This window comes from Bison bison, unplaced genomic scaffold (assembly GCF_000754665.1).
Source record: "Bison bison bison isolate TAMUID 2011002044 unplaced genomic scaffold, Bison_UMD1.0 scf7180017864285, whole genome shotgun sequence".
Taxonomy (NCBI): Eukaryota; Metazoa; Chordata; class Mammalia; order Artiodactyla; family Bovidae; genus Bison; species Bison bison.
In genome coordinates, this window is record NW_011494857.1 from 2,386,644 (window position 1) to 2,408,122 (window position 21,479).

Consider the following 21,479-nt stretch of genomic DNA (forward strand, 5'->3'; position numbering starts at 1 on the left):
ATGTATTTATTGGGGAAAAAAAAAAAAAGTCTGAGTCTCAGTGGAGCAGTTCAAACTCATGTTGTTCAAGGGTCAACTGTTTGACCCTTGAAGGTTTAAGGAGGCTAGTGCCTCCAGGAAGGCTTCTTGGATTACACCCATTACACACCAAGGAGAGAGAAGTAGCTGGTTGGGGGTGAAGGGTGGAGGGGAGAGGGAGAGATAGGCAAGTTAGGTTGGATTCTGTTTGGAGGGATGGAGGTGCATATTAAGGACCCGTTTCACAGTCTCCGGGGAAGCCATCCCTCTTACAACCCTGATCAGAAGGACAGGTCACTGACCTGGGCTTCCAGGGCTGCTCAGAGAGCTTGGGAAGGGTCAGCGATCTAAGAACAGAAGGAGGCAAGGGGACTGCCAACAGTTCTGTTAGGGGAAGGGGGATAAACAGGAAAGACCAACTGAATTTCACTTTGGTGGGGGTGGGATGCTGTCTCTAGGAATGGGTCCCGACTGTATCCTCTGAAAGGCAGGGCAGTCATCTCAGAATCTCCTGCAAGCTTCTGTGGCCTTATCAAGAGATGGATCAGCCCATCTTTGACTCCTTCTGTTCCCCCCACCTCTTTCCTCCCCACCCAGCCACAATTCCCTCTCTTCTTGGACCCACCTGCCAGGAGAACCCATAAGAACCCACCAGACTGAGTCCCTCCCCTCCAGGGCACCATCATCTCCGGGCTGGACTATCATGGTGCAGTAGCTTCTGAGCAGTTCATCCTGTTCCCAGGATTTCCCATAGAGTGTGGAATCATTTTATGTGACTCGCATGCTTACTGTCTATAACACCAGTTAGGTGCCAATGCAACTCAGCTGTCTGACAGGCATCGCAGAACCCAGATTCCTGATCCCCCTTCCCAAACCTGCTTCTCTCAGCTCTGTCCCTCCAGCTACTCAAGGCAGGAGCTTTGTGTCCCAGGACACTGGGCTGCTTTCTCCATCCCTCTTAACTCTCCCTGTAGGTGATTCCAAATTGCAATGTAAGGTCTCAACCTTTCCTCCAAATGCCCCACTGAGAATGTACCTGGGGCATGTCCTCAAATCTCAAACCCCATACATCCAACTAGAATGGGGCAAATCCTGTTTGTAGCTTCAGAACAGACCCAGAAGCCCAGCACTCCTTAGCATCTCCACAGCTGTGACCCTGGTCTGAACCATGTCTCTCTCCTGCATACTGCAGGAGGCTCCTCCTTGGTCTCCTTCCCCTCCCCTCCCCTCCTCTACACGCGAAATTGTCCACAAAACTGCCCAGGGTCTTCTCTACATCCTCCCATGCATCTCACCTCACCCCTGCCTCTGGCTTGATTCTCCCTCGCTCCCCTCGTTTGCCTCCTGCTCAGCCTCTTTTGGAGAGGCACCTTCGTGGTTCCCAGGCCCTGCCCAACTCGTTTTCCTTGTGGGTGACTGAATCACGATGTCCATCAGGCTCGTCCTTCAAATGTCCCATTGAAGATACCCACCGGTTCTCCAGAATCCTAGGTACCCAAACTGACCAGTTCCCTGCTCCCCATGGAGAAACCTATTCTTGCCCAGCTGTTCCCTGCTTGCTGAGAGTACCACATCTCCACCCAGCTCCTCTGTAGGACAGGACATAAAGTTACTCTGGACTCATCTCTCTTCTCCCCCTAAATCTACAGTCACTAGGGCCCAGGAACCTGCCTCCTGAATGAGGAAGACCCCACCAGAAAATGAGTCTGCAGATTTTCAGTGGCTCATAGGCCATGAAACAGCTTTAATTTTAATTCTGAGAGAGATGGGAGTCATGGGAGGGTTCTGTGCAAAGGAGGCAAATGATCTGACTTAGGTTTTAAAAGTTTCCCTTTGGCTGCTGTATGGGGAACAGACTGTGGCAGGCAGGGAGGCCAGAGAGGAGGCTATGGTGATCATCAGTGAGATGATGTTGGCCTGGACTGGGGTGCTGGCAGTGGCGATGACAAGAAAAGGTGGGGTTTTGGATCTATTTTGAAGGTAGGGTCCATAGGACTTGCACAAGACTTGGATTGGGGTGGGGTCATGAGAAAAGAGAGGAATGAAGAATGATTTGGAGGCTTGGGCCTGAGCACCTGGGAGGATGATGGCAACATTTAGTTGTGGAGGAGGCTGACTAGAATTCCATTTGGACACGTCAGATTTGAAACGTGTATTAAGCATCTTCCCCTCGAAAATTTTATAGACCCCAGGCTGGCTCAGGCGCCCCCTCTGGGGTCGCAGAGCCCCTTATATGCCTCCATCCCAACCGGATCACGACGCTACCCTTCATGGTGACAGGCCTGTCACCCTTCCCCTGTCCTGTGAGCTCACTACAGGCAGGGAGGGACAGGGTCTGCCTCAGCCACCACTGACTCCCCCTGCCTTGCAAGGGATTTGGCAAAGGATCGGGGCTCAGTAAAGATCTGTACGCTGAGGGAATAAGCGCTCCCAGAAGGCGGGGCCCAGACCCCAAGTGCGATGCCTCCGGATCGCAGCTTTGTCAGAATGATGGGTAGTGTGTAACATCATTCTATCAAGACGGATTTCAGGACAGTGTAGGGACCTCCTGGAAGTATCCAGTTGGGGGTGAGGGCAGGGAAATGGTCGAATTTCCCCGAGCCCACGCGGGGGAGAGGGGTGGGCGGGCCAGAGACAAGCTGGACCGCAGAGCCCACAGTGAGGATTCCGGTCAGTAGGCCTCTGGGATACAAGCGTTGGGACGTCAGAGGCGAATGTTATCATCCCCGGAGAGTTCCTCAACCTTCGCACGGCACCGCAACAAAAAGCGGGCGCTCAGGGGCCGACCAGGTCCGGGAGGAAATAACTCACCTGAGTAGAACGCGGTGCTGGATCGTCCAAACTGCCTAACACGCGGAACTCCTGTACGGAAGTGGCTCCGAGACTACGACTCCCACAAGGGTTTGGGCGCTGTATTGCCTACGGCTCCCATAGCCCCACGCGACGGCTCCACCTGAAGCAGCGGTGGTTATTGAGGCCCTCGGCCTACAACTCCCAGCAGTCCCTGCGGCCCCTTATTTCAATCTGCCTACTACTCCCAAAATCCACTGCGCTGTTTCCTTCTGCGCCTGCGCATGGGCAAGGGACGCGGAGCGCGTACTGTTAACTAGGGTAGTGAGTTGTTACCGTGCCGGACGCTTAAAAGGCGAAGTGGCTGCATTCGATTATCTGCTTTTGTGGGATTACGATAGGCTTTTAGAAAGACTATAGAGCACATTGGACTTCCTTGGTGGCTCAGACAGTAAAGCGTCTGCCTACAATGCGGGAGACCCGGTTTCAATCCCTGGGTGGGGAAGATGCCCTGGAGAAGGAAATGGCAACCCACTCCAGAACTCTTGCCTGGAAAATCCCATGGACGGAGGAGCCTGGTAGGCTACAGTCCATGGGGTCGCAAAGAGTCGGACACGACTGAGCGACTTCACTTTCACTTTGTTTCATAGAGCACATTATTTTTGCCCTTTGAGTTTGGGTCGCAGCCATGTGAATCTTGTCCTCCACATTTTTTTTTTTTTTTTTGAATTGCGATGGCGCTTAGCACCCCCCTTGCCGAGGCCTTTGCCACCCTTCCCACGACCAGACATGGTTGCTGTCGCAATCTGTCCTCCACATTTTATTGGTAAAAGCAGTAATGAGCTCAGTCCAGATTCAAGAGGAAGACGTAATAAATTTCGTTGTGTAATAAACGAAGTTTATTACTATTTTGCCTTAAGGAAGTGGTGGGATTGTTTGGAGCTCTTTGGAAACTAGTACCTACAGCTACTTATCTGTCTGTCAACTGCTCCCTCTATTTGATGAGGGGGATTAGCCCTTTCTGTCAGGCATGTTCAGAAAATGAAATGGGATCATATATGTTAAGGGATAGAACAAAGCTTTCACCTTACCCAGTGCTTGGACCAGTGTGTCAACAGCCTAGCGGTTTTCCAAAAAACATTCCTGAGGGTGGCCAGAAGGTCAAGGAAGACGAACAGAGATCTTCTTTTCCCTGGAGTCCCTCCTCCCAGGTAGACCTGGCCCTTCCCGGCACGTCTGACATATTGTTGACCCTCCTGAATCCAGACCGAGAGTCCTTGTTCTTTGTGGTCAACCTCCCCTCCCCCTCCCCAAGGCTGCAGACATTCCGAGTCACCAATCAACTCCGAATCAGCACCACGGATAGCGGCATCGCCGTTTCCTAGGGATCCCCAGAAACCAGAGAGAACCCAAGGGGTGCAGAGGTGGGGTTGGTCACAGACAGAGCCCAGAGCTTGGTAGCTGGTGGAGGATCCCCAGCACAGTGGGAGAGTGAATGGGATTGGGAACATGGTACCTGAGCGTCCAGGGTCATCTGCAGAACTCACACCACTTGTGAGACCCTGAAAGTCCCCACTATGTCTGCTTGGCCTATTCCTCTCTGAGAACTCACCCTTTAGTCCAGAGAAGCAAGAGCCCCACCCATCACAGGTCTTTGTTTCCCCGCCACAGGCACTTTCCCTGTCTCATTGGAATTGTCGGATGATCTGTCTCCCAACCAGATGTTGATTTTCTCAAGAGCAAGGGTTGAATCTTTACTAAAAACCTAAAGGTACAGTGTAGTTGGTTGGTGAGTGAATGAAATTTCTTCCCTCACCTCATGGTAAGAGTTGACAATTCTTCCCTCTCATATTAACATACACTTCCTATCACCCAGCCCAATGAACCCTAAGCTGTCAACTGATGAACTGACTTCCTGTGCAATTCACTTGCCCGCTCTGGACCTCAGTGTCTTCTTCAGCAAATTGAATAAGTGGGGTTAAAAGTCCTCCTAAACTCTGATGGCTTGTGGTCAAAAGTTCCTCTTTCACCCACCATTGGATTCTCCGTGACTTTCCTCTGTCTCTTCTCCGATTCTTCTGTTTTTGTTTGCAAATTAGGGACCATAGGAAACAGCCCTTCTGAGCACTGAGATACTATAACTACCCCTGCTAGGAGACAGTGAGTCGGTCAGGATAGAGGGGGTCCAAAAAGGGGATAGGGCTGCAAGATGAGATATCAGCTGAAAAGGCAAGAGTTGATGATGGTGTGGGCATGCCCATGTATGCATATACCCTGCACCTTCCCTTCTCAGTGATCACAGCACCGACCCTACCCCAGGTTATGGGTAATGGTTCCACGAGAGGGGTGAGGGGTATAAGATGGGCAGATGCATGAAGCTGAATGGAAGAAAACATGCATTTTTTTTTTCTCTTTATACCAAGTCTTAAGAAAAACAAGTGCAGGCCCCGAGAGTAAGTGTTTCCGGCCATTCATACGCCCAACCTTGGCTCTCGGTGGTCGGATTTCCTGTACTATCAGGCCAAAAGGGTGACGGCACCGCTAGGATGAAGCGCGTGAGGTTTTTTATAAAATTGAGTCACGAAACTGTAACCATTGAATTAAAGAATGGAACACAGGTCCATGGAATAATCACAGGTGTAGATGTCAGTATGAATACACATCTTAGAGCAGTGAAAATGACCCTGAAGAACAGAGAACCTGTACAGCTGGAACCACTGAGTATTCGAGGAAATAGCATTCGGTATTTTATTCTGCCAGACAGCTTACCTCTGGATACACTACTCGTGGATGAGGAACCAAAGGTGAAGTCTAAGAAAAAGGAAGCTGTTGCAGGAAGAGGCCGAGGCCGAGGAAGAGGATGTGGCTGAGGCCGAGGCAGAGGAAGAGGGGGTCCTAGGCGATAATGTCTCTCAAGACTACTATTTCAAAGTAGTGGGGCAGGAAGACAGATACGTGACAGAGGAAGACTATGAGGCCAAGGCAGAGGAATGAGGAATGTGAAGTCCTAAGCGATAATGTTGCTGGAGCTTGCTGTTTCACAGGGGTGGATGTTCAAGTTTTTTGTACAGGCTTTGTTTGTTTGTAGCAGTTTTTAATAAACATAAATGTAACACACACACACACACAAAGATAAACAAGTGCAAAGCTTAGTACCAAAGGCAGCATGCTCAGATTATAAAACTACAGAGAAAAGCAAGGAACCAGTTGGCATTAAAGTGAGGCTAGGGGCTTATTGGGGCTTTCCTAGTGGCTCAGAAATCAGGTAAAGAATCTGCCTGCAGTGCAGGAGATGTTGGTTCGATCCCTGGGTTGGGAAGAACCCCTGGAAAAGGGCATGGCAACCCACTCCAGTATTCTCGCCTGGAGAATCCCATGGACAGAAGAGCCTGGTGGGCTACAGTCCATGGGGTGGGAAAGAGTTGGACATGGCTGAGCTAACACTTTCCCTTTTTTTCCACTTGGGCCTTATTGAGGGAAGTGGGTGTGCAGTGGGGAGGAGAAACGAGAAGGAGATTCCGAGGGGCCGTCAGCATTCTGTTTCTTGGATGGCACAGTGGTCCTGGGGGCAGAGAAGGGGGAGGGACTACTGGGTTCATCCACAAGAGGGTCTCGGATCACTGAGGTGGGGCCCTGGGCTGGAAGCAGCCCTTTCCCACAGCCTGGGAGAGGTCTCTTTCCTACCTGTGCCATTTTCCTGGACAATGGTCACGGTCAAGTTCAGTGGAAAGTCTGTGACAGAGAGACATGGGGGACCCGTGTCAGTAGTGAGGCCTCAGTGGACGTGGGCCCTGTGTCCTCAGGAGCTGCATAAATGGGGAAAGGATGGGGCAGAGATCCTCCTGACCCCCTCCCAGGCCAAATTCTGGGACCTGTGTTCGAGGCCTGTGACCCCCGGTTATGGGTAAGGGCTGCCCTCTGGACCCTGTCAGGGACCCGGGCGTCCTGGCCCAGCTCTCACAGGACACATTGAGGTGGACGATCCTCGCTGTGCTCACTTCGGCTCCAGGTGAGGTCACCTGACAGGGGAGCTTGGTGCCATGGGGTGAACACCAATGAGAGGGGGGTCCTGGGGCCCAGGGAGGTGGCAGCAACTGATGTCCAGGAGACGATGGGGGGTGTGCCCACCTCACAGACCCAGGGCACAGGGCAGGTCAGGTTCCTGGGGTGGCCGGGCTCCAGCGTCTCAGAAATAAGGATGTGGGGTGTGTGGTTTAGGGCTGGTGAGGAGATGGGGAGATGGAGGAATTAAAAGCGGGGTTCGAGGTGTGACCCCCAGACAACCTCAGGCTTTGGTCCATCACCTCCCTTGGGCCCCCCTCCTGCTTTACCCCAACCCCCATTTCTGAAGGAGAGTCTCATTCATACTTTATAATATTGATTTTGTCCCCTACAAATTGGCACTTGCCATCTACCTCGACAAAGATCAAATCCTGAGCTGCTGTAGCTGCTGACCTTTGTTACCCCCTGAAGAGAGTTCAGGGTGGAGATCAGGAATGAGGTATCTGTGTTGTGGGAAAAACTGGCAGGACAGGTCTTCAGACAGTTAGATATTTTCAGGAGATGATTTTATGAGCCCAATTCATGCATCTCCTTATGTCTAGAAAAGCACTCAGTTCCTTCCTGGTGATGTCTGCTCCTCGTGACTAGCAGTAACCTTCACAAGGCAAGCAGAAACCTTCTTCAAAAAAATATGTGATTAATTAAAAAAATAAATGAAGTGGCAAAAAAAAAAAATGCTTGCTTGCATGTTCCTAAGTTACATATATACTGACCTTTTGCCCTATCTCTTTGGAGCAGTTTCTTAGACCTAGAAAGGCTGTCTCCAGAGCTATAGTCCTCATTTTGCCCTGAATAAAGCTTAACTCACAACTCTCACATTGTGAATTTTTTTCAGTTGGCAATGCCATGTTTAAATATTTTTGATATGGTGGGTTAAATATAATACAATTTAAAGTAATTTCGGATTTCCTTGGTGGTCCAGTGGTTAAGAGTCCTCCTGCCAATGCTGGGGACATGGGTTTGATCCCTCGGGAAACTAAGATTTCCACTCGGGAAACTAAGATCCTACATGCCGTGGGACAACTAAACCCATGCACCGTAACTCCTGAATCTCTAGAGCCCTCGAGCCACCACTACGGAAGCTCCCGCACCCTAGAACCCATGCTTTGCAACAAGAGAAGCCACCACAATGAGAATCCTACGCAGAGCAGAGAAGAGTAGCCCTCGATCAGGGCAACTAGAAAAAGCCTGCATGCAGCAACGAAGACTCAGTGTAGCCAAAAATAATAAATAAATAAAATTTAAAAGTAATTTCACCAAGTTGTTTTTCTATGGTGGCTATTAAGACTTTTAAAATTACATACATGGCTTGCATTCTATTTCTTTTGGACAGCATTACTCTAGAAGAAAACTTAGAAAAATATCTATGGATGTGCAAAGAATTCTTAAAGGACATCCAAAATACTAAGCATAAAAATACCTAAATTAGACTTCATTAAACACTTCTGTTCATCAAAGACAGAATTAATAATATAAAAGGGAAGCTATAAGGTAGGAGAAAATCATATCTATCTATCTATATCTTCTATCTATCAAGAGATCCCTGAAAGACAGGTTGAACTTATATATAAAGAATTCTTACTAGTTGATAAACCGATGTTTTCAAAAAAGAAGTTGGGCCCCAAATGGAGTCATACCTGCTAAGCCCCATATCAGCAAACAACACTTATTACCTAACCTAATTGCGATTTCAGCCTCCCAAGGATGTGACCTTTAACCAGTCTGTTTGTAATTTTCTGGTCAGCACTAGTGAGATGATGTTCCATATAGATCTCTATCTCCCAAAGAAAGATGAAGTAATTCATTCTTCCCTGGTCCCTGCACCCTTCCGATATAAAAGACTTCCATTTTGTACATCTTTCTACTTGTTCAGTGAGATGTTGCCTGATTCATGAATAAGCAAATATCTAATTAGATATTTAAATCTGCTCAGTTGAATTTTACTTTTTACACTGATGACAACCTAATTTTTAAATTGGGAAAAAATATATATATTTTTGTAAGAGAAGAGATCCAAATGATACATGAAAAAGTGCTGAAAAGATGCCAGAGAAATGAAAATTGTAATCACAATAGATGTTCTATCACAACTGTTATAGTGGCTAAAGTTTTAAAACCTAAGCATACCAAATGTTAGAGGGGATGTGGAGGAGCTGGAACTCTTGTACATTTCTGAGTGTGCTCAGACTCTCAGTCGTGTCAGACTCTCTGTGACCCCATGGATTGTAGCCCACAAGGTTCCTCTGGCTGTGGAATTTTCCAAGCAAGAACATTGGAGTAGGTTGCCATTTCCTACTCCCGAGATCTTCCCAAACCAGGGATTGAACCCGCGTTTCCTGCCTTGGCAGGAGGGTTCTTGACAACTGCACCACCTGGAAGCCACACATTTCTGGGGTGGAATGTAAATAGTGCAACTGCTTTGGAAGATGATGTGGCAGTTTTGTGTACAGTTACGCATAATGCATCCATCCTATGACCCAGCAATTCTACTCCTAGAAATTTACTCTGGAAGAATAAAAGCAAATATCCACACAAACACTTATATGTGACTGTGTATAGCAGCATTATTTATAACTGCCTAAATGTGGAAATAACCCAAATACTAGAAGAGAATGGATAACCAAAGTATGGTATATCCATACAAAGGAATACTAGTCCTCAAAAACAACAACAACACATGTAACAAGAATGAATTTTGAATACATGTTGAATGAAAGAAACCAGATGCAAAAGAATACATACCTTATAATTCCATTGATATGAAGCTCCGGAATAGGTAAAATCAATGTGCAGTATAAGAAATTCCTCCTTCATGGATCAAAGCCTTGTCCTGGTGAAAGGGCTTGCATAACTCAATGAAGCTTTGAGCCATAGCTCAGGGCCACCCAAGACGGATGAGTCATAGTGAAGAGTTCTAACAAAACGGGATCCACTGGAGAAGGAAATGCCAACCCCCTCCAGTATTCTTGCCTGGAAAATTCCGTGGACAGAGGAATCTGGTGGACTACTGTCCGCGGGGCTACAAAGAGTCGGACACAACTGAGCACACACAATTGACTTCCAATATTATATCAGTTTCAAGTGTACAATAGAGTGATTTGACTTTTTTTATGGAGATATAGGTTTAGATACAGACGTAGAACACGTGCCCATCTCTGTCAATGGGAATACGCAATGGTTAACCTGGGATGTGTTTGTGTTAGTCGCTCAGTTGTGTCCAACTCTTTGTGACCTCACAGACTCTGTAGCTCACCAGGCTTCTCTGTCCATGGAACTCTCCAAGCAAGAATACTGGAATGGATTACCATTCCCTTCTCCAGAGGAATTTCCCAACCCAGGGAACAAATCCCGGTCTTCTGCATTGCAGGCAGATTCTTTACTGTTTGAGCTACAGGGAAGTCTGTATCGTGAAAGTGAAAGTCGCTCAGTCGTGCCCGACTCTTTGTGACCCCATGGACTGTATAGTCCATGGAATTCTCCAGGCCAGAATACTGAAGTGGGTAGCCTTTTTCTTCTCCAGTGGATCTTCCCAACCCAAAAATCGAACCAGGGTCTCATGCATCGCACACAGGCAGATTCTTTACCGACTGAGCTATGAGGGAAGCCTATGAGGGATGTGTTTAGTTTTTTATTATTCACATCAAGCAATTTTTGGAAATACTTGTGAATCTAATGCATCTTAATGCATAGATATGACAGGCTGCGGTCCATGGGGGTGCAAAAGTGTTGGACACGACTTAGTGACTAAACAACAACAATGGTGGTTAAATAATCGAGCACAGAGGCCACAAAAAAGGGCTTGGGATGTGTAGGGAGAGCATACAGACATAGCACCAAGATGCAATAGCAGGCACTTCTTTCCAATAGGACTCCACAGGGGAGGGAGCTGGGAGCCTGGCACAGGGGAAGAGGTTTCCATCTCAAAGCTTGACAATTTACATCCGGAAGAATTTCTCATGGCAGCTCACAGTCCCAATTCTCTCCTAACAAGGACTGGGATCCCTGTTGCCTCCTCCTCCTGAATCACTCTTCATAACAACCCTCCCAGCTTTTTCTGAGCCGCTCAGCTGCAATCCTGGAATGACCTGTGCCCGGTGGGTGGATCCAGGCAGTGACAGACAGAAAGCCCCACTCACTCTTTTCCTTCTCCCTTCCTGCACTCATGATGAAAAAAAAAACCTCATCGCTCCTCCCAGAGGAAGGTCCCTGTTTACCTGACATGGCTTGGCCACTGTCCAGCCCCACCCAGGATGCCTTCTGGGTTTGAACAGCAGAATTTATAACTACCTCCCACTCCCCAGTTGAGACCAGGCATTAATTCAAAGTTCCCAGAAACATTGTCACTTCTGAATCAAGCTGGGGAATGAACTGGGGTGTGGAAGGTCGTCTGTGCCTTTGCTGGGTCCCAGCTGGGTGGTGGAGTCTGACAGTAGCTTTCTTCTAAAAAACGATCAGATACACATATGGCTTCCTGGGACCTTTGCCAAGCACCTGGCTGGTGTGAGGCTCTGTGCCAGGTGTGCTGAAGGATCCTAAGGAATGCAAAGTGTCACTCAGGTTATGGAGACGAGGAACCAGGCTCAGAGAGGTTAGGCAGCTGCCTCGGGGTCACCCAGCTACTTAGGGCAGCATTGGGACTCACGCCCCTCCAGGGTTCTGAGGGTCTCTTCCTCATGGGCTGTTGTTGGGTCAGGCAACCAGCAGACCCCTTGGCCATGTGTTTGCACAAAATAATCTCCCATGAGGACTTTTGATTTTTACTGAAGAAACAGCAGTGAATGACCTAGTGACTTGGGGACAGGCAGATGCAGATGAGGAGACGAAGGCTAGAGGACCCCGAGACGGAACAAGAGGTCTTAAGCAATGGGCCCAGGAGACTGCCTTGTGTCCAGAAATGGCCCTAACTGCTTCATATTTCACTGTTTGAAATACCTTCAAACAGTCAGGTATTTCCTGAGAGCAGCGACAACCACAAAGGCTTGGCTGGGCCTCCACACTCCCATAGATATGGCCAGGAGATCTTTTTCTTTCCCCTCCCTCCCTTCTTTCTATTCTGTTATGGGGATGAGCAAATTTGCTTCGATATTTTTGGACACGTGCATGAAGAGAGCTCAAGAAGAAGTTCCAGAAATGGCATTATGAGGTCTCAATAAACCGTATGTTGTTTTAATTTTATTGGTTCTTATGCTAAATATGAAAACAACGTATACACTTTGAGAAGAAAAAAAAAACAAACCACTTCAGAGCATACGGTAAAGTGCAAAAAGGGAAATTTAGATAGCACCATTAAGAGTTAACAGTTTCTACAATTTGTGCACAGATATTTTTATATATATGGAGATACATATGGTATATCTATATGTGGATATTGTCATCGTTGTTCACTTGCTAAGTCATGTCCCACTCTTTGCGCCATGGACTGCAGCACACCAGGGTCCCGTCTTTCACTATCTCTCGGAGTTTGTGCAAACTCATGTCCATTGAGTCGACGATGCCATCCAACCATCTCACTGGATATATATAGCATGTGTGTGTGTGTGTGTGTACACATACTGTAATATTGTACCTATATCAGTTAACTAATCTATACTTTTCACAACATGGTCTTATCAGATGCAGGTCTGTATTGTGCGTTTCTAACTCGGCATCAAGTTGTGAACATTTCGCACACCAGTGAGTCTCGTTGCCCAGCAGTTTCTAACCATGACATTCATCCGACATGCGCTGTGGCTCCAACTCTCTGTCACTGGCGATGCTGAGATGGGGCATCTTTGCAGCCTCTCTAATGGTCCCACCGGGTCTGGTTAAGGGAGTAGAGAAGTTGAAATCCAATTTACTGGTGGGGAAGAGGCGTGGGAATTAGAACTCCGAGCTCCGCGCATGCCCCGCCCCAGTCTGCATCCCATTGGCTGGTTCTGATTGGCAGATGGAGTGGTCAGTGTCCATGTGCTCCTGGGGTTCCCCAGCATCCCACCACCCAGTCCTAGGAGCAGACTGTAGACGTTCTCTGGGAGCCTCCACCTCCAGTCCCAGCGGGACTGGCCCGAGTCCCTTGCTTGACTGTCCCCTCCAGGCAGTCCCTGGGCCCCTTCCAGCCTAGCCCGTCCCTATGGGGGCTCTCACTCCCGCCTCACCTCCTTGCTTGTCCGGTTTTATTCTCCAGGTCTGAGGCAGACAGTCATATAGACCAATTTGCCCTATGGAGAGAAATTAGGGAAGAAGTCAGATCTGGGATCCATGGGAAACTGAGAGTCCTGGGTAGATGAGGGGTCAGCTTCTTCCTTCCAAGGCCCCGTACTCCTAAGAGAGATAAGGAATCTGGGGGCTTACCCCTTACAATGAGTGTCTCCAACATTTACACAGTTTAATATTTCTGAGGTCTTAAGGTCACTAGAGAGCAATGCTGTGGGGCAGGGGAGAGGGAAAACAGACAGGGTGTTCCTGGAAAAGATATAGGTACTACCTGGCTTGATTATTGATTATTGATGATGATGAATTTCACACCTGTTTTATGCCAGGCACTATGGTAGATCATGTATAGAAATTGTCCTGAACTCACCAAACAGATACATAAGATATATTTTGTGGCTGAAAGAACGTGTTTGCAGAGGTTCCTGGGCAGTCACTTGCCCAAAGTCACACAACTTCCTAGGTTCAAGTCTAAACTGCCTCTTTTTATGAAGCCCCTAGAGACCTAAGATCAGAGTTGGGGTAAATTCCAAGGAGATAAGGAGAGCTCACATTTTCTGAGCACTTCCTCCATGCCAGCGCCCAGCACTGTAACCTGGGTGACACTACCAGTCTCCGCACAGAGTAAGTGATTGTTATCAGCATCACCTCCACTTTGTTGTTATTGTTGCTGTTTAGTCGCTACGTTGTGTCTGACTCTTTGCGATCCCATGGACGGCAGCACGCCAGGCCCCCCGTCCTTCACTATATCCTGGAGTTTACTCAAACTCATGTCCACCTAGTTGGTGATGCTATGCAACCACCTCATCCTCTGTCTCCCCCTTCTCCTCCTGCCCTCAATCTTCCCCAGCATCAGGGTCTTTTCCAATGAGTCGGCTCTTTGCCTCAGGAGACCAAAGTATTGGAGCTTCAGCTTCAGCATCAGTCCTTTCATCATCTCTACTTTACCGGTGAGCAGATGGAGCCTCATGTCCTTGTTATCTATTTGTTTGCCCAGATGATCCCTGAATACTCAGTTCCTGGTTGGTCCCTTCCCCATTCTGGCTCTGCCTTCCCTCTCAAGGATGTGCTGTCCCTTGAGTTTGAGCCCCCGGCCAGTGTCCCACCCTGGGTCCAATGCAATAGGTACCTACCTGGTAGAGTAATGTCTGAACAGGGCACGGATCAGGACCATAAGGAAGTGGGTGAAGCCCAGAACTGTGAATATGATGAGAAACACCAACAAGGAGCCTGAGATGGTGAAACTTCTGCTGACAACAGGCCGGTGCCCTAGGAGGAGAAGATGCATAGAGGTCAAGAGCACCATTCGCTCATCCCTTTGTATGCTCACACATCTGCTCTTTGACGATTTCTCAGCACCTTCTTCTATGTGCGAAGCACTGTTCCGGGTGTTTAGGGGCCCAGCAGTGAACAAAAGAAACTTCTTGATTTGATGGGGCTGACATTCTAGCTGGGAAGTGGAGCAGTCAGCAATTAAGCAAAGAAACATCCCACTTCATCACAGGTAGTGAGAAGTGCTCTGGAAAAGCATGAGCCCAAGTAAGGGGACGGAGGGCGGTAGGGCAGGGTGTGCTGGACACAAAGGGTCATAAACTCAGTCCACAGGGATTCATTCACTGAGCTCCAACTGTATGCCAGGTACCGTGTTAAAAATTGGGGACAAATGATTATCAAAGTGCTTGTCCAGCCTCTCTCTGACCTTCTGAAGTTTAATAGTCCAATGGATGTCAAATGGCATGAATTGAAGCATCATTCATACACAAAAGTTGTATCTGTTCGATCCTTAGTAAATAGTGAGAGGTAACTGAAATAAATGTCTCCAGCCCCTACTCGATGTCCACTCATGTCATTCTGAGCCAGGCTGACGGCTTCTCGTGCCGACTGATTTCTCTCATGCAGCAACCCCATCGACTAGAACCCTCACTACCAAACTGCAAAGGGGAAAACTGGGGCTCAGAGAGGTGACGCTGCTGCCCCTGTTCACGCAGAGGGGCAGTGGCAGAGCTGGGATTTGATCTCAGGTCACTAGGCTCCAGAGCTCCTGCTCTTCACGGCCCTGCATGCCTACTCTCTCCCCAAGCCTGTCCATCTCTCTCCATAGTGTAGAGGATTGGACATGGGGTTCCTGAATAGTTGCCTCCCCTACGTGCAGACTCCTTCCTAACCTGCTCCAGAGGCCACACCATGGACAGCTCCCCACGTCCCCCGTACCACCTCCCCTGGCGTGTTCCCACTTCCTCATCTCAGAGCAGCCCCATGGATCTGTGGAGGGCAGAGGCTGTGAGGTCAGACAGCTAGGGTTTGAATCCTGCATCCTCTGCCCATGAGAACTGGAGCCTTGAACAAAGCGCCCAAACTCTCTGTGGCTCGATTTGCTCACTGGTAGAGTGAAGGTGATGCTAATAATGGTCACTTTCTCTGTAAGGAGACTGGAGGGTCACCCAGCTTAGAATCACCCAGGTTAGAAAGGTAGCTGCTAGAGTAAATGCTTAGTCAGTGTTGGCTGATCCCGCATCCCTGGAATTCACTCCAACTCTAACCTGAGGACTCTGGGGGCTTCATAAAGGAGGCAGTTTGGACTTGGACTTGGGAGGTTGAGGGGACTTCATCTGACTATTGTGAGCATGGCAACACACGGTGAAGAGGACATTTCTGATGACAGGCATCCCCCAGGCAGAGGCATAGAAGTGGGGAGATTTGGAGAGAGCGACAGGCCTCTCCTGCACTCACAGGGTGCCTGGATGTGGACTTCATCGTACAAGGTCAGCTGGGTGGCGGAGTTCTCTGCGATGCACCTGTATCTGCCCATCTGGTCCCAGGTCAGACTTGGGAGGGTGATGTTCTTCTCTGAGAAACTCAGGAGGGAGCCATTGTGGATCCAGCGGTACTTGGATTCTGGTCTGGAATAGGAGATGCACTCCATCTCCACCTGGGAGCCAATCTCAGCAGACAGGATGCCACTGAAGTCAGTGGGACTGCTCCTGAGCTGCAGACTGTAGGGCCCATCTGCAGAGACAGAGCAGGACCCCTGGAACCATGCTTCTGACACCTGAGGGTCCCGACTCCTTCTCTCAGTCCACACGAAGTCCTCCCCAGCCCCCAGATGCCCCCACTCTGTACCCCAAGCAGACTCCCAGACCCATCCCAGCCAGAGCAGCTGAGCCAACGACAATGACAGTAACCGTAGCATCTTCTGTTGCCAAGAGGTACTACAGCCCAGCTCCCTGGCTGCCCTTCACTTCGTAATAAAATAGAAAAGTAAAAGTAGAAGCAGGCATCACACCTACTGCACTCTGGGCACTGTTTTAAACATGTCACACATTCACACACTCACTTAGTTCCCACCCAACCCATGTGACCACAGCCACTCTTGATCCATTTCATGCCTGAGGATAACGAGGCTCAGAGGAGAGGTTTAGGGATTCACGAGTCCCCTGTTGACCTACAAAAGGACCAGGCAAGTACCCTTATGACCTGGGAGGAATTTCCCTGAACACTTGCAGCCCCCGTGTCTTTGGCTTTGGTTCCGAACCTCTGGCCAGTGAGCAGTGTGGGAAGGTCAGAAATGATGACCCCTTTGTCCACAGCTCTCGGTTTAGGGAATCTGAGACACTGCAAGAGTGGTTCCAGATTTAAATGTGATGACGACTCTAGACTTAGAGATGAAAGAGTTGAATCAGTGTGAACAGTCCTGGAATGTTTCAAAGAATCTGAGTTTCACTGCCTTTCTAAGTTCAGTGTCTTGGATTTACAAGACTTGTTTGAGAATTTGAGCAGGTCTTAGTGGGATACCAACTTGCGTTGATGGGCAGCAGAGGACTTTAACAGAGTGTCTATAAAATGCATAATTTAGCTTGAAAACCAAACTCTTTAAAGGAGTATGATCAGTCCCATCCCAGTAACAGCAAAAGTGAACATGATTTTATTAAATTTAGAAGAACTGAATAAAATGATCAGTGAGCTGAATTTGAAGACTCGTGAACAGTTGGGTTTTAAAAAATTAAGAAATGAAATGTCGTTTTAAGAAATGGTTGTAGGGGCTTCCCTGGTGGCTCAGTGGTAAAGAATCCACCTGCCAATGCAGGAGACGTGGGGTCCATCCCCGATCAGGGAGGATCCCACAAGCCTCAGAGCAATTAAGCCTGAGCCCATAACTCTTGAGCCTGCACTCTAGAGCCCGGGAGCAGCAACTACTGACGCCCACCCACCCTAGAGCTCGTGTTCAGCAACAGGAGAAGCTACCACAGCAAAGAGCAGCGCCCGCTCGATGCAGCTACAGAAAAGCCTGCACGAAGCAGTGAAGACCCAGCACAGCCAAAAACAAGTCAATAAAATGATGTTTCAAACAATTGGTTGTAAGCAGTCCCCTCATGACACAAGGGACAGGTGTCACAAATTGACACTATTTCTAATCTGAGAGGTAGGGATTAGGGCCCCCATTTTAAACTGAGTGGAGACCAGGGTTCTGAGCAGCCAGTAGGGTTCTGAAGCCTAAGGGTTAAATAGTCAAACCTGGGATTTGAACCCAGGGCAGCTGTCTGCAAGGCAGCTCATGTTGCTCTCTCCAGTTCTGCCGGTTTTATTGCTATGCTGTGGGAAAACCCAGAGCCCCACCACAGCTTCACTCTCACGACCCCAGAACACTCACAGGCCACTGTCACATAGACGAGGTCACTTTTCTGAATGAACTCTGGGAGAATTTCTATCCCGCACTGAAGTGGTGAGTCGAAGCGGCTGAACATTCGGATGACGAGGGTCTTGTTGTCCGGGGAGATGGTCATCCGGTAATTGCTGGACACCGGTGCATGATTCACATACCACTGGACGTGGCTGTCATTGGTGTAGCAAGTGGCAGCCACCGCATCCTCGCCATCTACGACGGAGGTGGTGTTGACCGAGATTTGCGGGATTTCCAACTCTGGGTGAAGCAGGGAGGAGAAGGTTAGGGGTTGGATCTGTCTCCCCACACTCTGCTCCTCTTCAACGGGGGTTTCAGGCTATGTTGAGGGGAGAAGCCCAGAATTCTAAGATAGGATCTGGGATCCTGGCAAGAGAGCATCCCTGGGGCTGAGAGGGACAGAGAAGCAGGAGTGGGCACGAGGCAGTCGAAATGAGGGTTCTCTACTGACCTGTCTTCCAATGCTCTGAGCCATCTCTATGGCTCCATTACAATTACCGTGAATTCTTACTATTGTCCAGTGGCCTGATGGTTGCTTCTGAACCCCCAAACCAGGACACCCCCATCAAAGGAAGTGCAGATAGAACTCAAAGTAACTGACAGTGTTTGTTCTCCGTAACGATTCCTCCCATTAACTTTTCCCATTCTTTTTACAAATTTCTGCCTCTAACCTTAAGACAGACCACAGCGATGGATAATACTGCCACTTTACACATGAGAAAACCGAAGCTCAAAAAGTGACATGGTATATAAAGAGTCAGAGGGGAACTAAGTTCTCCCAGCCTTCAAAATCCACACTGTCCTGCCCTAGCCCTGTGGAGCACCAGGATCTCACTGGAGTAGACAGAATTCCAAGATGGCCCCATGATCTCCACTCCATGGTATAACGCCTCTATAATCCCATCCCCTCAATGCGAGTGGAGCTCCTGACTTTGTTGTAGCCTATTGAATATGGCTAAGGTGATGGGCTGTCTGTTACTTCCAGCATAAGCTTTGTTGTATTAGACTCCTCTCTAGACAGAGAAATTTTTGTTGGCCTTGAAGAGGCAAAGAGCCAGGATGTGAAATCCTGTAGACAGAGTCACATGTGAGAACACAGCCCCAGCCAACACCCTGTGAGTCTCAGCGCTGGAAATGGCTGAGCCACATCAGAACTTCTGACTCACAGAAGCGGTGTTCTTTTAAGCTACTAAGTTTGAGGCTATTTGTCACACAGCAGGAGATAACTAATACACTGAGAGGGAACCTGGAGCCCTTGAAGGTAGTGAGGGTCCCGTTTCTGGGGAGAAGCTGGGCTACCATCCACCAAGGTTCCCAGTGTCATCTGGAGGTGGGTGGAGACAGGACAGTGTGAGCTTCAAGGGACACCGTTCCCTAAACTCAGCTGCAGTTGGGTGGTGGGGCCGCTGCTAACTCACCTAGAATCTCGAGCCAGCCAGTTGCTCTCTGGGTGTCATTGATGGTGTCCACCCTCACTGTGTAGTTCCCCGTGTCATTTAACTGTGACCTCCAGATCCTCAGGGTACCTCTAATGGACACACTTTCCCGGCCGCTGTACATGGGCCCATCCCGCCTGGAATGAGATGTGGCGTTGTAGCTGATAATCAGATTTTCCTCAGTGTCATTTGCACCTCGGTGCCAGCTGTATTCCTGAACATCTTCAGGGGCGTTCTCGATGGCCAGTGAGCTCGAATATCTTTCCACTCCGATGAGTGAATCTGGGGTGATGTAGATTTGGCTGGAAGCCTGGCGGATCCCACAGGCCAGCAGACTGGCTGAGGAAGACAAACAGAAAAAGGCACACACACATACATACATGCACACAGGTTTACACCGCAGATCATGATCCACAGAGACCTTGGAAAATGGGTCAAGGGCTTCTAGCTCCTGAAGCAGTCTTGGCAGTCTGTTCCCCCGCTCTCCGTCACCTCAGCCCCTGCCCTGGTCCATTCTTTTATCGTCCTGTTCCAGGCTGGCCTCCTCCCTGAACTCCAGCCCATCCTCACAGGTCAGTTTTGTGGATCCTTGTGAAGCCTCATAGGTGACCCTGCTCTCCCTCTGTTCATGTATCTTCCATGGCTCCCCAGTGCTCTCACTATAGGTTCAGCCCTTAGCATAGCTTGTGAAACATGTAGAGAGAACTGGTCTCTAGGACCCAAGGTAGGCTCTTTTTGAGTCACAGCTACTTCACCACCTTCGTTCATTCATTCATTCATTCATCAGAAGACACAGCATCCAGACTGTGTGCCCCAGTCACACACATAGCTCTTCTTGACCCACCACACATACTCTTCCTCACTTCTAGCACCCTGATCTCTGCTTTCTCCTCCCCATGTCCATCTTCCTTGTTGACTCACCTCTGTGTCCCCAGCTCCCCAGAGATCAGGGTGGAGCCCAGCAGGAGGGCTCAGAATGGTTATCTGGGGGGATTAAACTCCCCCAAGAGGATCTACACTGTCTTTAATTTACCACTTAGGATTAGTGGTGCAAACACCAATGGGGGTGTGTATCTGTTATCTCCTAAGTGGGGGGCAGGTGTCTGCTGCTATAGGAACCCTAAGCCTTGCCTCCACGGAGGAGGCAAAGACAGCTGAGACCCCCTGCTCCAGGGCTCCAGGTGTGGGCCCTAGAGGTTTTGAAGGACAGTATATGTGGCCACCAGGGCAACATGAGAGTGGTCAGTATCAGGAGGAAGCACAGTGTTTTGGGGGAAAGTGAAGGATTGGGAGGGGTCCTGCCAGAGAGGTGGTGGAGGGGATCAGGGCAGAGGAGGTGAACCCAGAGGAAGTGCTTGCTGGGAATTGTGTGTTGGGGTTCAATTTCATCATGCCTTGTGGTGGGTAGAGAGGAATGCTACCTCTGTGTGTGCGTGTGTGTGTGTGTGTCTTGGGCAAGCCGTGCCCAGGTGTGTGAGTTCATGAGAGTTCTGCTGAGGGTCCTGGGTCACTCCCTTCTACCCCACCTGCATCCTGCTAGCCCCACTGTCTTACCCACAAGGACCAGTTCCCTCCAGAGTCTGCACCTGGGTCTGGAAAGGTCCATGAGCTGCTCCGGTCCTCCTGCTGGAGGGATCTTTCCAGGGACCCAGCCACCTCCTCTACCCTTTTACAGATCTGTGTCCTCTCAGGCCCCAGACGTGGTCTCCACCCACTTCCTGCTCAGGGATGGACTCTGAACTGCAAGGTGGGAGGAGCTGGGGAAAAGACACTCTGCTGGGTGGGTGATTATCTTTAGGACTTGATACCCACAAGGAAGGACCTTGGACCCATGGCAATTTAGAATGTCAATAATCATTATGAGGAATTTTTGATATCCCCAACTGACTTTTCTTAAAACTGAATTGGACCACCTGAGAACAAAAAGAGAACAAACAGCTCACTCATCACCTGGTTATACAAGGGTTCAGTCACTACCTGCTTCAATCTCCCAGCAACAGTGAACCCTGAGAGGATTTTGGGATGAAAAAACAGGATGAAGCACTCTGTGATTTGGATAATCGGGCCCCCATATGCATGACTCAGGAAGAATTTCATGAATTCTTCTGGTGATGAATTTCATAAATTCTGACTGATGACTTCTGCATCTGCTGCTGCTAAGTTGCTTCAGTCGTGTCCCACCCTGTGCTACCCCATAAGATGGCAGCCCGCCAGGCTCCCCTGTCCCTGGGACTCTCCAGGAAAGAACACTGGAGTGGGTTGCCATTTCCTTCTCCGATGCATGAAAGGGAAAAGTGAAAGTGAAG

The 21,479-nt window shown here is 49.1% G+C and overlaps 1 protein-coding gene and 1 pseudogene across 1 annotated transcript; one reads left to right on the plus strand and one right to left on the minus strand.

The window, feature by feature from the left end:
* The first annotated feature begins 5,258 nt into the window (after positions 1 to 5,258).
* LOC104995705 lies at positions 5,259 to 5,919 on the plus strand (annotated as a pseudogene).
* A 357-nt stretch (positions 5,920 to 6,276) lies between these two features.
* On the minus strand, positions 6,277 to 20,779 carry CEACAM18 (carcinoembryonic antigen-related cell adhesion molecule 18). Its single transcript, XM_010849741.1, has 10 exons — positions 20,728 to 20,779; positions 19,156 to 19,512; positions 17,708 to 17,977; positions 15,775 to 16,065; positions 14,193 to 14,328; positions 12,573 to 12,670; positions 6,937 to 7,028; positions 6,770 to 6,827; positions 6,493 to 6,540; positions 6,277 to 6,428 (listed from the first exon to the last, which is right to left on the minus strand). The coding sequence occupies exons 1-10, from the start codon at positions 20,777 to 20,779 to the stop codon at positions 6,277 to 6,279; spliced, it is 1,554 nt and encodes a 517-aa protein (XP_010848043.1).
* Positions 20,780 to 21,479: the final 700 nt, after the last annotated feature.